General features: G+C 40.9%; 1 protein-coding gene across 3 annotated transcripts in view; it reads left to right on the forward strand.

The window, feature by feature from the left end:
- LOC125022421 (myosin-16) overlaps window positions 1-18,156 on the forward strand; it is a 49,784-nt gene that overhangs the window by 2,820 nt on the left and 28,808 nt on the right. The window contains exons 1-2 of one of the 3 annotated variants that reach the window (XM_047609054.1): window positions 5,917-6,285; window positions 16,745-16,972. In XM_047609054.1, coding sequence (XP_047465010.1) covers window positions 6,154-6,285; window positions 16,745-16,972 — 360 coding nt within the window. In that variant the 5' untranslated portion in view covers window positions 5,917-6,153. Of the gene's footprint in view, window positions 1-5,916; window positions 6,286-13,765; window positions 14,592-16,744; window positions 16,973-18,156 lie in introns of those variants that run through there. The other 2 variants (XM_047609053.1, XM_047609055.1) reach the window with 2 other exon arrangements.

Here is an 18,156-nt window from a genome sequence, read left to right on the forward strand (position 1 = left end):
ATCTGATTCCATGTGGTAAAAAATTTGACATGACACTGATAACCCCTCTTAAATGTGTTGCAGGCCCACACATTCATGTGTCATTTGACCTAATAGCACACGTATTGATGATCAATGCGTAGCGAATGCTTTTGCATCACTGATGAAATATGACTGCTTGACTTAGACCATGATGGATTCTTCAGCATGGATCATGGTGTGAGTTCTTGTTTCCGTCTCTCTCTGTATTTTCACACCCGCACACACGTGCAGCACACACAGCTGGGCCCGACAACAAAGACACAAAAGCTGTGTGGTTGCCTTCCTTGATGATTCTTCATGTGGGTCACTGGGGTGTCACAGAATATGTCGTGCCTCTGCGCGTGCTTCATCTTGAATGGTGCTAACTTGAAAGGAATCTTACCGTGCTCCAGATAATACTATGTTTGGGTCCGTTCAGTTCAACGTACAGTCAGTGTTGTCTATAATCCTGTCCTGTGGCCCAGCTATGTCAGGCATTTCAATCAGCTGGACCCCATGCACGGTATTAATAATATCAACATCTATCTCTCCGGTGTAATTACATGACAACAATCATGTCATTGATATAATTTATAAGCTGGTTTGGTTCTACCCAACCTGCAGTCAGTCGACCACATGAGTGTAAGTGAGCTGTGAGGTGCTTCACTGATCAAAGGCTGCCCGTGCCTTCCTCTGTGACCTGCATCCAGAGTTCAGCCAGAGGCCAGGCTTCACCGCGGGGTCCATTCATCTGGGAGCAGTTTACACTAACTAACACTGTTCACCTGCAACAACGCAGAGTGGTAAGAGAACAGAAGCCAAGAGGCTGCACGCAGTGATTTATGTGGAGCATCCGAAAGCCTGGTCCCACAGTAACAGTCCGATCTGTGCTAGCCACAGGCGAGGAAAGTGACGCGCAAATGTGCACCATGCGCATATACACGACAGCAACACTGTAGCCTCTCCACTTTTGACAGATAATGACAGTCCTTTTCGTCACGCAGTGAGAAGCTGGAAGCAACACTGTCCAAATTAAAAGTGGAGTCAGCCATTCCTGCGAAACAGAACACAGCAGTTGATAATTGCGCTCCAGGGCCAAACTGACACGCCCATCCCTTCAGCGCTCCCTCAGAAGCTCTGCTTCAGTTCAGGGATGCACGTTGCCAACCGAATAACACGAGAGAGGGAGCGCAACAACACAGTGTGTAATCTCACCAACGTTTGCTAAATAGTGGGCTAGCGGCTGTTACAGCTGCTGCTGCAACGCTAGCATGCGGAGAGGGCGAGAGCGCAGCAGCCGAAGACAGCGACGCTCGCAACCGTCTCGCTGATACAGCTAACAAGAATGCAGTGAAGGAGGAATGTCACTGTTTCTCTTGAGAGGCCACTCTTCTTGAAGAGCTGTCACCCTGATTTATTGTTTTCATCTGTTACTGTTTTATTTATCTATTACGTGCCTGTTTTATATCGCTTTCGACTTTGTAAAGCTGCTACTTTGGCCAGGTCTGTCTTGTAAAGGAGATTATTAATCTCAATGGGATTTTGTGGTCAAATAAAGGTTAAGAACAGAATATGTTGATTCTGTGAAAGATACCAAAACAAATGTGTGTCAGACTATAACCGTGCTTTTTCAGATAAATCAGGATCTAAATAACATCTTCAGTTTGGTTATGATGGATGTACAGATATACAAAAAATATAGAAAAAGATAAAAACAATAGCAGTTTAACGTAATAAAGCCACCTTCACATGAACAGTATTTTTGGTTTAGAGTCTTAAATGACCCAATTGAAGGCCATTTTTCCCTGTCCCTACACTGCTCATCAGTTGTATTCTGCTGTCTAAAGTCAATAGTGCATTAAATCATACTGGAAAATCTGTCACTCTGCACGTATTACCCAATGAGATAATTTCCACCTTAACAGCTCAATAAAACTACGATTTACGAGGCCAAGACTTTGATGCGGGATCCAGACCTTTCATGATGTTGCCTTTCTTTTATCTGAAGTAGTTTGGTTTGTTACATGTCTGAACTTTCACTGTGAAAATGAGTAGGGTGCGTACAGCAGGATCCGAACTTCCCACAGGTGCAAGTAGGCATCGAGATGGGTGAACAGCTGTTCAAATAACAGAGGGGAACGGAGATCGTGGGATCAATATTCCAGTTCGTTTTACTTAGACTAGGAATGTGAAGAGGAACAGGCCGTTGCTTTGCCATTGTCTGGGACAAATGTGTAAAGACAATGAGGGCCTCCAAACATTTTTTACAGAGCTGTGAATCGGATGGACAGTTGGAAAGTTTGTTTTGCAGGGATGAGAAGGGCAGAAACACCTCTGAGCTTCAAGTCAAAACATGAAAAGTTTGCTCAAGTGCAACCCGCATTCATCACGGAGAGAGGGGTTGCACTGTGACAAAGAGAGCATTTAATCTGTACGTTGTCAACAATAGCGCCGGCTTAAAAGATTGAGCTCTGTGATCATGCTAAAGGTGAACCATTGATGTGTCACATATGTCTTCCGCTGCTTCTTCTGGCGTCAGCCAACAGATTGATGTTGAGTGCGACAGAAAGTCCTGCAGTGACAGGTAAATGCATTGTGTGCTCAAGCTGACTACAGGCAAAGGAAGTTCAGGTGTGTCAGGAGGGAAATCCTCGTGGCGGTTAACGCACACATGTCCTAAATCTTATTTGGACAACGTGGCAATTAACGGCGCACACTTAGGAAAAGATAATACCACATTTCCCTGTCTAATTTCCCCGCTGACAAACTGCACAGTTTGTCAGGTTTGAGAGGTAGAGCTAGCTGTTCGGGCTCACAGAGCTGAGATAATGACAGCTCTTTTCCAGATACCGCCACTCAAGCAGCAACAGGTCTCTCTTTTCATGCGTGTGTGCAACGCACCGCTTTCCCTTTTAAACCGCCTCTTCTTCAGATCACACGGTGGAAAATCTGTTTTTCCAGATCCACTTTTGGCACTTGTTCTTGGAACCAAATCCAGTTCTACTTGTAGAATCTTGCTATGTGTTGGGAGATGATAAAAGAAGACTGATTGACATTGGCAAGAAATGGAAATGCATGCATGAAAAATGACCGAAATTCCGGGTAATGGAATTGCATTGGTGAAGAGCGCAGCAAGGCTTGGGTCTTGTCTTGACTTGGGTCTTACGTGGAAGACTTGAGGCTTCTGAAACCATGACTTTGTCCCACCTCTGTCAATTACCTGACCACTCTTATTAATGTTTACAAGAGCAGCTTCAAATGTTAAATGCTGCTGGTCCTTTCTGGTTGAACCCAGTCACTGTGCATTACAACTACTATCACAAAAATTTTATTGACATTTCTAGTCAGTAAGTTGAGAGATCAGCCACAACATTATGACCACTGACAGGAGAAGTACATAGCATTGGCCATCTTGTTCAATGTTCTGCTGGGAAACTTTTGGACCTTGCGTTCATTCATGTGGATGTTACTTAGACATGTACCACCCATGTAGACCAGACCAGACACTAGTTGCCTTTAGATTTTTTTGCTCTTTGATATCTTTGAAAAAGATTGCAAAATCTTGCATTAGTTACACTAAGAATGTAATACTTCCCTTCTTTCTTATTTTATACAATGACGACCTACTGTTTCAATAGGAGGCCTAGCGAGTGAGCTCAGTTGTCAAACTTAAGCTGCAGTTTATGTCTCAGCGTGTATGGAGCATTATGTGTTTACACTGGGCTATCACCGGTTGACGTCTGTTCAGAGTCTGGCTTTTTGTGGGAGAAGAAGTCGAATTCAGTCTCCTCTTGACTAACGCGTAGCCCGTATACCAGAGAACCTCTTTACCTTGCTGTCTGTCTCTGATCAGATGAGCTCCTGAACTCCTTTGACCTTTGGCTGCTGTACCACGTAGTGTTCAGTTCTGGGTGAAAGAGTGTTTACAATTCCAAGTGTTTGCTCTAAATAATGTGAGGTACCCGAGTGGTGGAGTTAACCGCACCAAGACTACTGAGACAGTTCCCTAAGCAAAATATAAACTTTATGCTAAAGGGTTCTTACGCAGTTTAAACAAATGTTTCTTACATAGCTGAAAAGGACTAGAAGGGCACTGGGGCAGAAATATGTTGATGCTGATAAATCCACTGACTGGAGGGGATCTGCAGTTTAGATCATAATTAAGCAAAGATGGAAATCAGTCTCTGCTTCTCTATGATAGTGTTGTGATTCTGTCTGACAGTTACACAATATGAGTAATTACAACAGCCTAATCAAGTGTTTGAAGCTATTTAATTAACCGTAATGTACCATATGGCTAATAAGGCAGAACTGGAAGACAAAAGTGTAACCCAGGTTTTGTGAGTGGTTTTGGATCTTGAAAAAGCTGCATCAAATTCCTCTGCACATCTGGCTTACCTGGGCTGTTGCACTAAGGAACTGGAAAAGATTAAGGGACTAGAAAAGGTCTTAAGATTTGAAGCAAGATACCCAACTGCAACTGCAAAGCATTCCTTATGCTCTCCTAAAAGAGGCCGTGGCAGTGCGTTCGGGACTTTCTAACGACATTTTACAGTGACTTCTTTCTGCCAGGTTATTTCATGTACAAAAGCTGCAGGCTTCCTGGCACAGGAAGATATCATGGTTGAAAGGCAATAACAAAATCATTTGCCAGCGTGTTGCAATCAGTGTATTATTCATATTGCTAGAGATTGCCCCAGGTGTCAGCACGAAACCAGAACATCAGCTTCCTAGTTCTCCAGATAACTCCGGATACCATGACAGAAAATGATTCCTGCACTAATCTGTTTTTCTTTTCATTTTCAATGACTTGGATTAAGATGTGTTAGTGGCTCGCACCTTTGGGTTATTTCAATATAAAATTGAAAGAAGACGCCGGTTTCTCCATTTGGGTGATCTGCAACAACCCATTAAATTGTCCCTGTGCCTGTGAATATCGTCTAATCATCTTGTAGCTGTGTTCAGCTGTGTGGACTACTGCTGTTCAGACCCTGTGGGTAGTTTCATTATGTCTGTGCACTGAAACCATTTTCCATTCTCATGGAGCCTCTCTCAGTGTGGTCTTGTATGTATTTGTGTTTTTTCTTGTGAAACATCATCAAGAACTGTTCCAGTTCCAAATACCCAGATCTGTTCTTCTCCCACTCCTTTTATTGAGGATGCATTGGGAGGTAACTTGTGTGGCCTTGAGACAGCCAGGTATTCCAGAAAGCATTACTCGGCCGCCATACTTCAAAGTTGTATCTGTGAAGTCCGAGCTACTAGGAAGTGCCAGCCTGTTGAATCCGCAGTATTATTTGAATGACTTCCAGTGGGGCTCATCCTAACCATTACCTAACCTACCATCATCAGGAACATACCTGCTTTCACTGAAATGTCAATTCGTCAAGGTCCAACAATAAACAATAACTGAGTATGATCCTTTTAATAGAATTATTCCCGAATTGGACAGCAAAAACTAAACATTCAATGCAATGTTGAGATGAACAGTTGCCCTCACTGAGAGGTTTGGCAGGAGCCGCCAGTGTGTGTTGAACAATCGCACAAAAGAAAGTACAGAAGCCAGTGTGCTAATATTTCAGTATTCGATCATGACCTCGATGCCTCACTTACCTTAACCGAGTTGTTTTTGTCACTGTAGCACGCATTTGAGTAAGAATTTTGAGAAGCATAAATGTGACCCAGCCCTACCAGTAGGACATACAGAGTTCCCAGTAACCTGAGCCTAAGTTTATATACTACTGTGGCAAACTTCTTTCTGACTTCTTGCGCTTCCTTACCTTCCTCTGTGATCCCACAGCACTGTGGTGTAGTGGTGCAGCAGCACAGGAGGAACTTTTATTATTGTTGCAGTGAAAGAGAGCCAGCAGGAGGCCAGAAATGTGGGCACACGTCAGTGTTCATACATACATGTGCCTTTTCTTTTTGCATGCGTGTCAGATGTATTCGGGGGAGAGAGGGAGACTAATATTGGGGCTTTGTGGACAAAAGTGAGCGAGAGTCAAAAAAAAAAAAAGAAAAAGAAAAAACAGGCAGCCAAGCTGAAATATCAAGCCTTGCTGGATATATGTGTGTGTGAAACCTGTGTGAGAGAGTGCTGTAGCAGGCCGGCTCTCTGTGTCACAGCAGCACATTCACGCAGAGGAGGCAGGGATGAGGGAGAGAGAGGAGCTGAGGAAAGCCTTAGAGCAGAGTGACCGGCTCCTGTCCAAGGTCCGCGAGCTAGAGCAGAAGAACGCCCAGCTTAACGAGGAAAAGAATGAGGTGGCCACTAAATACCACGCTGTAAGTCTCTGCTCTGACTCGCTCCTTGTTTCTCTCTATTGTTTCCTTTGCCTTTTCCCTTTGTTAAGATCAAGCCTCTTTTGTTTCACTAACTTGATACTTCACATCATCTCTGATTAAATTTGAATTTCTGCTCGATAAGGGATTTTGAGTGGGTCATTATACCAAATCCCGTCTGGATGAAATTAAGTGGATAATGATACCCTAGCTGAGAGAGAGAGAGAGAGAGAGAGAGAGAGGGGGAGAGATGCAGCCACCACGGTAGTCTCTGCGTTGGGGCTCGTTTTAATGCTGTGGGTTCTAACTGCTGTGTTGACCATTTTCCAGCTGATCATTTTATTGAGAGAGCAACTACAGAGTGGGTTTTTTCCTCAGACTGCTATCACAGCGCTGTGAGGCACCATGCTGTTTCCTGGCCTTAGGCTCGCTCTGTGACTGACTGGTTTACTGCGAGGACTGTTCCAGTGGCACATCCCATTCTGCGGAGAGGAAGTGTTGCCACAAGTTTTATTGTGAGAAATCCACACCACATTCTTGTTCAAAAGTGTTCCATCCATAAACGCAGTGCGCGTGTCATCGTGCGAGCGCCCTAAAATATGGTCCAGACCGATGGCAAAACAACTGTTTATGCATTAAAATAACACAGTCAAGCTGCTCTAACCTATATTTTTAAATGACCGTACACCAAAAGACTGCTCACAGTGTGAAAAAAGTTGATTCAGGTGTTTTTACAACCGGTTGCTGTCCTTATGAAAAAAAAAAACGTTTTGAAAAACCCATTTTCAATGTCTTAAACAGAGATAGTTAGCGACTAGCAATTGAACTTAGCCTAGCATCTAGCAGGCTAAGAGCAAAGGTCAAACAGAGCTGTTAAAGTATGCGGTTTGACCCCCTTGTGAAGCAAATACACATTTTCGGTAACTGCTGATCCGTCGTCTATATCATCTGGGAGGAATTTAAGCCTCACTTCAGTTCTGAGATGGTTTCCTCATGGCTTATGTGATTGGTGAGAAATGTTGTTTTTGCAGAGCTGTAACTTTTCCTTGCTACTCTGCCATACACACCATGAACCATGATTGTTCAGTGTTCTCCTGTGGGTGGATTCACAGACATTAACATTATTCCAGATTCTTTAGAGTTGGTTTTGTAATGTTTTCCAGTCTGGTGTGCTGCAAGTACTGTTTCTCTGAGGTCCTCAGAAAGCTCCCTTGATTGTGCCATCATATACTACCATAAATGACAAATGCCTGATGACTCGATCTTTACGTTGATCAGAAACACCAGGTGGACTGGATGGATTTTTTTCTTTGAAATGAACTTGAAATCCTGCACATATTTTTGCAATAGAGCGGCGCATTATATTGGTGGTTATCACTGATGAGAGGTTCGTGGTTCGAGTCCTTTTAGGCGGAGTTTGATGTGACCCTATGTCCTTTCAATCCAATACCAAGTAATACCAAGGCTAATATCCCAATACCAATATCGATACTTTTAGAAGTCTACTTGTGTATACGAAAACAATGACTTTTGCAATGTGCATTTGTGAACATGATTATGAACAGTGTATAAGAATTAAACAACCTGACAAATAACAGACTTCTATCTAATCAGATCAATTAAAGACAATCTGTACAAATCAACAATTCAACTGAAAATATGAGGAAATCACAGTAAAACAGTTGCTCTGACTAAGTTATAATTCCTTTTGGACCACACAGAGTGGTCTTCAGGCTAGAACTTGACAGAACTTGAACAAACAAAGTCACATTCTACATTCTCTGTCTTTTCCCACTTATAATTTTTTTTTTTTAAAGAAACGTTTCCCTTCCCTCGTCTTCTCTCACGCTTCTTACTTTTTTGGAATTCTTCACAGATTTGGTGTCATAAAAGTCTAATATTTCTTGTGACAGTAGACTTGATATTGATATTTTGACGTGAAGATTGATTGTAAAAAACACATGTAGACTGGGAGTATTGATAGTTCTGGATTGGTACACACATCCCTACTGTCCAGGGTGTACCCCACCTCTTTCCAGATGACAACTGGGATAGGCTCCTGCAATCCCTGCGACCTTAGTGAGGATAAGCGGCAGTAGAGGATCGGATGAGTATAGTGCAATATAGCAGTAAAAATAGGAATCCTTTATTTTGAGACTCTAAGAGCTTCAAGATAACTTCTTTGGTCAGGATCTGTTTTGTGACAAAGTGAACCTCTCCTGGAGGGAAAGCATTTAGTGTGAACGTGTGGAGCGGCACTGCTGTTGTTTGTGGAACGTGCTCCGGGGGTTCCCCATGCAGATTGCCTTAGCAGACTCTTCAGACACATCTTGAACCGCTTCAAGGAGCTGGGCTGTGTCTCTCTTTCTCGTCTTTTACTGCCGTCTGGATATGACAAATTCATGTGTCACTCTTCATCTTCGTCTGTGTCTGTGCCTTTGACTACAGTGACCTTTATTAGGTATCAGCTGCACTCGCTTTATTTGATGACTCGAGCTAAGCACTACTGCCAGAAACCTTTTTTTTTCTTTGCTATGGGTCAAATGGGGTTTATTGCCATAGTAACTGTTTTTTCACTTTATTCCAGATTGTCTTTTATATTATCAGAAGCAATGCACCTCGACTTCTTTTGCAGAGAACCCTCATTTTTATCAAAATCGTCAGGTGCGCACTGGCCCCCACCATGTTTTGTCTCTACTGCTTAGATTAGCCAACCATAAATAATGATATTAATCTGTGGAGGAGGCAGATCAGACGGTATAATTCATATCTGGGAGGCCTCCTTATTTGACTGCAGCGAGAAATGTGACCCCTTGTCAGGGCTATTTAGTGCTGCTACTGCTGCTGCTGCTGCCTGTAAAGAAACCTCCCAGTTTTCCAGGAGGAGCTTGTCCTGTTCCTCATTACCCCCATCATTTTCTGAAGTTGGAGGGACACCTCAGACATCTTTCATCCAGGGGCCAATAAATTCCTCCTTGTTAATCAACCTTAATGGTCTTTTGCCTTGTTAGGTTAACACTGCCCTGACAGACTGACATTCTCTTGGTTCACAGCTTATAAATGCATAAAAACTGAATTTATTTCCACAAAACTATCGTCTCCAACACAGAAGTTCCATTTCATTTAAATCAAGTTATCCAATCCAACATTTTTTGTACTAAACACCTGCTGTTATATATCACTCAGGTTAGGTGGAAATATCATAATATTCACAGATTTTATACCATGACTAAGAATCTAAAGCAGTGCTAGCAACTCTGAGAAATAGTTAGACAAGGCAGTGCTTTGAACTAATATTTGTTCAAGCAACAATCGTACAGCTGCAAACTGCAATTCATATAATTATTACATCGTTCAAAATCCAGTCAGAAGACTTGCAGCATCTAATATTCAAGCGACTGTTTGTCAAGGTAACTGCAATGGACTGGTTGTGGAGTTCTGTTGGAACTGATGTCACAATTTATGTCTATAATGTGGTCACCAGTTTATTTCAGCTTTGTTTATGAGGAGCCATATTTTACGTGACACTTTTGGACGGCTGTTAAATACTAGAATAACCATGAGCCTCAGGAGCCATCTTTAAAGAGCTACATGCTACAACTAAACCTGCCAATAATTATGCTAATTGATGGTTTCACTATGAACAGGATTGTGACGAACTAATGACAGATCTGAGAGCACCTTTTCATAACGTGTTAATAATTTATTTGCAAACCAGCTACATAAGACTTCTTAGAGAAAACTAAAAAAAATATTAAGGTTAGTGATCCTGCATTGTGTAATTGCTAAAATATCAGTCCTTAACCCACACCTGGCAACAGTGTCTTACATTGGGTTTACAGCTTACCGGCCGGCCTTAGGCAGATAGGTCTCTCCATATGAGCTGAGTTCTGCTCAAGGTTTCTTCCTGTTTAAAGGAGTTTTTCTTGCCACTGACGCCTTCATAATCACTCTGGGGGTTTCAGGCTGGGTTCATTTCACCAAAAATGACAACCTCCACTACAAGCACAAAAGGATGAGTTAGCGCTTCACTAAACCAGTAGGCTTAGATCCTTGGGACCTTGTATGTCATTACTAAATTCCATGGAAGTCACTCTAATAGTTGTGGAGATGTACTCCTAGCATGGCAAAAAAAGTGCCACTCAGGGGAAACTTTGAAAAACATTGGGTGGAAAGACACCAGCCACTTATATTCAGTGTGCAAAAACACCAATAAAACACAGACAATAAAACTAAATTAGGATTTTGAGCATTTCCACAGCAAGAAAAACTCATTTTGATTGCTTTTGCCATTCAAAACATCTCAAGTACAAATTGACAGAGAAAAATCCTCTGTTTATCCCTCAATTACTACTAATGGGAAATAAATGTGCTCCTGCAGAGTTGTACAGATGCCCCAATTCTGCATGTGGAAAAACTTTCAGTCTGGACTGGCTCTGATGTTTCTGGGGCCCGAGGCAATCTGCGGGACAAAAGACTGGCAGGGAGAGATGAATGAGGTTGTAGAGGGGAGGAGACAGGAGGGTGAGGAGAAGCTCGGGAATGGAAGACTGACTTGATGTTCATGGGCAAGAGGAGGAAGCCAATGAATGCATAAACATATTGGTCAGGAGATATAAACTCTGAGGTGAGTTTTTATTCTCATTGGCTACAGACTTATGGTATAGACTACTAGATGGATTGCATATGCAACAGAGAGATACCGATGGGTATGTTTTAGGTGTAGGTTTAGGTTTTATTGTCACAATTATTCCTATTTTCTCTTTGAGCTACAGTGTTCTTGTGTGTTCTCTTTTTGTTTTTAGTCATGTAAGCTGTATTGTATCTTGAGATTTTTATTTAAAGGTAAGATAATGCACTGTAAATATAAAAATTATTCAAGAAAATGTATCACGCTTACATATTTGGGAGCTGTTAAAGCTGTTAAAGTGTGGATCCTTATCTTTAGTATCTCATGTGAACCCTTGCACAGCAATAACACGCAACTAAACGTTTCCGGTAACTGCTGACCAGTTTTTTGCACAAAATTGAACCCATTGCTCAGTACAGAACCACTTAAAGATCTGAAAAGTGTTGGATATCCTCACATCAACTTGAACTTGACCTTAAAGTTAACTTGAGGTGCATTTAATTTTTGCAGCTCACAGATATGTAATGTTGGCCCATTTTCTTGAAAAAACCTGCAAAACATTTAATTTGTTTCATTTGATAATCTTTGATAGTCTGCTTGTGTGAAAATCCACACCTGCCCCCTTTGACTAATTTTTGTACAGAAATGTGAACATTTTTAAAATGATTTTGTGCACCACTATACATGTCGTTCCAGTCTTCATGATAGATTTAGATCTCTCTTTGGAACTCTTTATGATCGATTTAGAACTCTATTTAGAACTCGTTATGATAGATTTAGAACTATATTGAGAACTTTAGAACTCTGTATGATAGATTTAGAACTCTATTTGGAACTCTTTATGATAGATTTACAACTCTTTTTAGAGCTCTTTATGATAGATTTAGAACTCTATTTAGAACTCTTCATCATTTAGAACTCTATTTAGAACTCTTCATGACAGATTTAGAACTCTATTTAGAATTCTTTATGATAGATTTAGAACTCTATTTAGAATTCTTTATGATAGATTTAGAACTCTATTTAGAATTCTTTATGACAAGTTTAGAACGACTATTAATTATCCTAGGGAAAAGATTTGCATTATAGACAATGCAAATGCTATCCTCCCATTACAGGTATTTCTACCTGCTACCTACCTACCTGCAGTTATGCTAAACATCAGCACACTGGCACTGCCATAGTCATTCATCTACTTTGAAGCCCCATTATGAAATAATGTACAGTTACACAGAGCCGGTAGCATGGCTGTAGAGTCTTAGCCCTGTTTTTAACAAGATCCTGTGATAGATATTTTAGGTTAAAAACATCCGGCAGATGAACCCGCAACCTCCTCTTCCCTCTGGTGTTATCACTCACTAGCAATCTTACCTTCAGGATGTTAAAAGGCAGCTGGCAGTTAAATGCCAGGCTTTATACTGTATGGAGGCAATTGTTTGAACCTTTGAGACACTTGACAAATGTGGGTTGCTTCTGGCACAGAGCACCCAAACAAAGTCGGCGATCATCAGTGTAACTGCAGGGCTTTCCTGTAATGCTTTCATCCGTTAACCGCGTCCTTACATTACCTTATAACTGTGTAATCACTATCAACTGCAGTTCATATGATAGAATGAATGGATGAATATGACTTAAAAAAAACAACATAAACAAGAAACTGGTTATTCTTCCTGGTGTGTCTTGTGTCCCGAGTCTTTGCGTTGGTATGATTAAAAAAATAAATAAATAATACAATAGAGGTTTGATTTAGTGGCTTCTCTGACTCTCTGGCGGCCCTCTTGTCAGACATGAGAGTGTTGGTGTTGGATGTGAGTAGTGTCTGGAGATGCAGATTAGTGTCTCTGGCTTCTCCAACTCTCCAAGTGGGCGTAACATGAACAGATCTCTCTGTGCCGCCTCTCTGCACACGACTACATTGTCTAAATAAAATAGAATTCTCGGAAATCTTCTGTTTTTCTTTCTTACGGCTGCATGTCTTTCATAGCTTAGTGGCATTGGCGGAGAGCTCATCCTTGCTCATGCAACTGAGTCCACTTTGGGGCAGTTTTAGATTATGTGTTATTCTAGCTTCACTGTATGTAATTTAGAAAGGTCATGTATGGTTGCATTTCCACAATTCATGGTTTAGAGTCTACCTTGCTGCCAGCTTCTGTACATTGAACAAAGTCGTGTAGAACACGTAGTTTGTGATACCTCCATCTACAGATTGTTAGCTTAATAGCATAATTTCCTAAGTCATATTTGAATGTTTTTGTAAAACAAGAAAAAAATAATATTTTTAGCACGCACATTGCTGTTTTTATTGATATTGTAATGGTAAGTTAAAATATGAGTTGCTCCGGGGTACTGATATGCATCATGGCACTTGACTGTGGTTTGCAGTTTTTTCAACAAACACCCCGCGATCAAATTAACGTCTGCCTTGCTGTTTACATCGAAAACAAGTTTTCAGTCTTTAATGCATGTTGAAAGACTGTAAAGTAGAAATACATGTCATGAGAGCATTGCATTTTTCTTGTTTATACTATACATCTTTTCCTTGGGATTATCAATCAGAATTAGATCTGGTCACCGTAACTGATGTTAACTTCAGATAGGGAAATGCTTAGTCTAGTATTTTTGGGTGGCGTCATTCAAGAGAAACATCTTCACTTGAATCTAAAGCACAATATGCCTTGTTGTTCTCACTAAGATGAATACCACGGCATTGTGTGGGACCATGTGGGCGTGGGCGCATAAGACATTCATGTCAATTATAACTGAGAGAAGAAAAGCCGTTCTGACTCTGGAACACTGCCCTTGTTTTCTTGTCCTTTCTGTGCTGTGGCTTTGCTGGTACAGCTTAGGGCTGTATTTCTGTGGCAGCCCGGCACAACGATAGAGGCTTTTCTTCTGACTTGACACCCTACACCATATACTGTCCCTTTGGGACACCTTTGAATCCCCACCCCTGAAACTGGGGAGAACCACCTGTTTCTAAAGGACAAGACTATATAGTAGGGAACAGAGGGAGGCGAGGCGGTTGTGGTGGTGAAAGAGTGGACCAAGAGGTGGATACCTTCGATGGGTTACCAGCGGCTGGACGTACTTACGGAGGAATGTTTGGATTTCAGGAAAGTATACCAGCACACCCCAAATGAAACACAGATGAATGGTGGATCGAGAGAGAGAGAGAGAGAGAAAGCGCACTAGAGAGAAGAAAAAAGCAAAAGAAGAAGAGAGGACTGACAGAATAAGTAGAGTGAGGGAGGCAAAGAAAGGTGAACAGAGCTGCGAGTGTGTCGTGAGAGAGAGGATCTGCTGGGAGTACAGACTAGAGCACCACCAGGGAGTGAATTACTACTGTTACTCCTGTTCAGTCCCACCTGGAACAACCAGAACAGCTGCACCAGAGTCAAAGGAGGAAAAAGGGACGTGATTAAGCCTCTTTGCAGTAGCATGGAAAAACTGTTGGGCAAGTTGCTACATTTCTAAACACGTGGGGTCTGCAAAGAGAGACAGTGTGTACACTGGAAGTATCGCTGAGATGATGTCAATGAGACAAAGCCAGCATTGCCACTCCCTCCCCGATAACTCTGAAGAAACCAATGGGAGCCATGCAGACCCTGGACCAGAACCAGAGCCTGAGGAGCTGGATTGGGATGGCTATAGCACCACACTGGAGCACAGATTAGCTGCTGTGGGTAACACATTCAAGTGTGGTTCATTGTGGAGTATACACTGTACTCTGCCAATGCACATTGTATAGGTTGTAGAGTTAATTTTAGGTTTAAAGACGTTTTTCATATCATAATAAATTGTGTGGTCATAGAAAAGAACAGGTGTCACTCATATTAACTTTGTGTTCCAGTAAGACATGGTATAATTGTGACTTGTATGTGATGTGACATAGTTTAACCAATTAAATGTAAATGTAAGTTAAGTCAATTTAACTACAGAATGAAAATTAAGATTTAAGAACTCCAATTGTCATTGCACATAAGTTACAACTAAATTTTGCAGGCATATCTTGTCATAAGATCAGATGGTCACACACCATAATCAGGGCCAAGCTGGTCTACCCCACGAATGTTGGTTTAAATCTCATTTTCGCTAGCTTGCTAATTTGGGTCTTTGTTGCTTTTGCACTTGCATAAAAAGAGGGTTTTTAGAATCTTTCTGGAAAATTGACAGCTGGAACTTCATCAGTTTCATCATAAATGCTTTCGTAAAGGCCGGCACAGTGGTTTGTTGGTTGCCACTGATGCCTCACAGCAAGAACTTTCTGTATTGTGTGTGAGGTTTGCATGTTCTCGATGTGCTTGCATGGGTTCTCTCCTCCCACCATCCAGAGACATGCTCATTAGGTTAATTAGAGAGTTGCTTGCTGTGTTTTCAAAATGTGCATTGAAAATATACGAATAATATACAAAAAAATATATAAAATATAGTTTAGCAATGATTAATTGTAGCACTAAAGCACTAAAAAAAAAAAATTAACGAAATATTTGCAGATACTTGAAAAAATTAGCTGAATGTGATGGATGCATTTCCGAAACATCTACGTTTGCCTCTACATGTTTGTAGTACGAATGAACACCTTTACAAAGCAATCCAAATCCAAACATTCAGTAGACTGAGTGACTTTTGTGTAGTCTGTGTTTCCATTCAGTAAAAATTCATATCTAATCTTTCGAAGATGGTGTGAATGAGAGGATAGTGGAGCTCATTGTACTTTATCACTGACCCACTTATAAGAACAATTGAACTAAAATATCTCTCGTCACTTTTTTTTCATACTTTCTTGGTTCATGCGTCCCCCAGTGTACCTACATCTGCGATGTGTTTGTACAATGACAATTTATTTGTATTGGTTAAGTGTTAATCCATGCACATGAATCTGTGTTTAGACATGTGCATTTGTGCGTACATGTCTTTTGTGTGTAGAGTGGCTTTCTGTCCAGTTTATACCTGTTAATACCTGTTGAGTAGTGACTAGACAAGAGCTGTCAGAAAATGCAAACGTAGTAGTACAATAAAGAAGGGAGGTTTCAAAATGGTGTGGAAAGAACTCAAACCAAGGACTTTTATGGAAATAAAATGAGATGGAAATGTGGTTGCCTGATCGTTTCAAATGCCCAGATATTTGGGTATGCTATTAGCTCGCTCCAAATGCCTTGCCCATGATGACTGGTCCATAAGAAAGTAACAGTAACCAGAGCAAGCTCTCACAATGAAGTCCTTTCGCTCCTATTATGGATGGCAGTTGATTAAATAACCTGGCGTTTGGTAGAACTTGCTTATCTGGTGAGTACTGCACGTCACCATGTGGCCTCTTAGTTTTACTATATTAAGGTAAGCGCAGAATAGAGGAATGGTTCTTCTGACTTGAGGGAGGATAAGTTTCGTCTTGTATCATACCCTGTGGTAAGATCCTCCTTGTAATAACTAATTGCAAGGCAATTTATAATTCTTCATCTTTTTTTTCCAGCTAATCCCTTCATATTAACCTTTTTTCCCTTTTTACAAATGTCCTCATTTCAGCTCACCTCTTTTCCTGTAAGCTTTGATCCTTGTAAAATCTACTTTCCAAAAACATGGTATGTTTAGCTTGGAGCATATTAACATGAAACAAAATGAATTGGTGTAATTGCATGAAGCAAATTGTAGTTATTTAAATGTTGTAACTTGTCTCCAGACACTAGAGAGAAAATTAATGACAATGTACTTGGCACAAAATTAAATCAAGTCAACACAGTAACCTGTATTGTATACAGTATGGATTAACATGCTTCACATTTAATCCAATTTCAATCCACATCTAACCCTCTTTGTGTTTGTAACCACCCCCAGGAGCAGGAGAGCACCCAGGTATCCGAACAGCGCTGTGCACAACTTGAGAAGGCCCGGCGTGAGCTGGAGCGGCAGCTGTCCGGACTCTCAGACCGTCTGGAGGAAGAGGAGACCTGCTCAGCTCAGCTGGTCCTCCACAAGGACAGACTGGAGTCTGAGTGCAGCATCCTGAGACGAGACCTGGAGGATCTGGAGAACGCTCTGACTGTGGCTGACCAGGATAAACAGGTAAAATGTTACGGGATCTTCAGCCACTGGGCAGCCTCCTTGAATGGATGGTAACTTTCCCACATTAATTTACTCAGACTAAAACCTAAACGAGAAGATCTTTGTTTTTTTGTCTTGGGATATTTTTACAGTATAAAGGTTAGTTATAGTTATTAAAAAAATGCAATTCATTTTAAATAGATATTCAATTTGTCTATAGTGTTTGCCTATGTAAAGCCCAACACTGTTTCTCAGATGCTACATAACCTGAGAAGAAGTCTTTTAATCTTGAAAGCTAATAAGCACTTTTTTTAAATGCTGAATTTTTCTTTTGAGCTTGATCTTAAATGTTTCCTCAGAGGCTACACACAAACTGCCCTAACTTATTGATGAAGGCTGTTATGGGTAGTACGTAGACTGAAAGAAATTCCTGCAGACACGTATGAAATCTATGAAATCTGTTCTGTATAATTTGACATTTACTTTAATTTACAGTTAGTCAATAACAGTACAGCAATGTACAGAGCACTTCCAAGTATGAGATGTAAGAAAATGATCTATTACAAAATATTTGGCAGACCTGCCTAACTGAAAAGTAATGTTTATGAACGCATTTCTGCTTCTTACTTCATAATCACTTCAACAATCTGTTTTACGGTGTTGCACAAGGCAGTTGGTTGGGTCCTCTGATTTTCTCCATTTTCTCCTCTGATTCTGATTCTTTATAGTTTTTACTATCATCAACTATCAGCTAATGTCTGACAAATACATGTCTTAGTTTAACCGAAGGTTTCAAATAACCAGAGTTCCCTGATTCACTGAGTAACTTACCCTGAAGTTAAACCAAGACAGAAAAGATGTAAATTAGTGTTAGTTTAAAAAACCAAACTCTATTTGCTTGTCATTTTATCTGTCCTCTGATATGTCCTCTCTATTTAATAATCTTAATATTTTTTTTCTATTTCTATCTACATTTTCCTGTCTTAGTCTACAAGTCACACGAGCATTGCAGAGTAACTCTTAACCGCTCAGTCCCTCACAGCGAATGTTTGTTTGAACACGTTTTTGACAAATTATAGAGCAGGGAATCATACTGTCGTCTGTTGTAGTTTTTACATATTTCTGTGTTATAAATTTCAGGCCCCAGTTAAAATGTCTTCCTGCCTAGTCCCGCTTGAACTCTTGAAGTAGTTGAGTTTTTCCAG

Source organism: Mugil cephalus, chromosome 16 (genome assembly GCF_022458985.1).
Source record: "Mugil cephalus isolate CIBA_MC_2020 chromosome 16, CIBA_Mcephalus_1.1, whole genome shotgun sequence".
Taxonomy (NCBI): domain Eukaryota; kingdom Metazoa; phylum Chordata; class Actinopteri; order Mugiliformes; family Mugilidae; genus Mugil; species Mugil cephalus.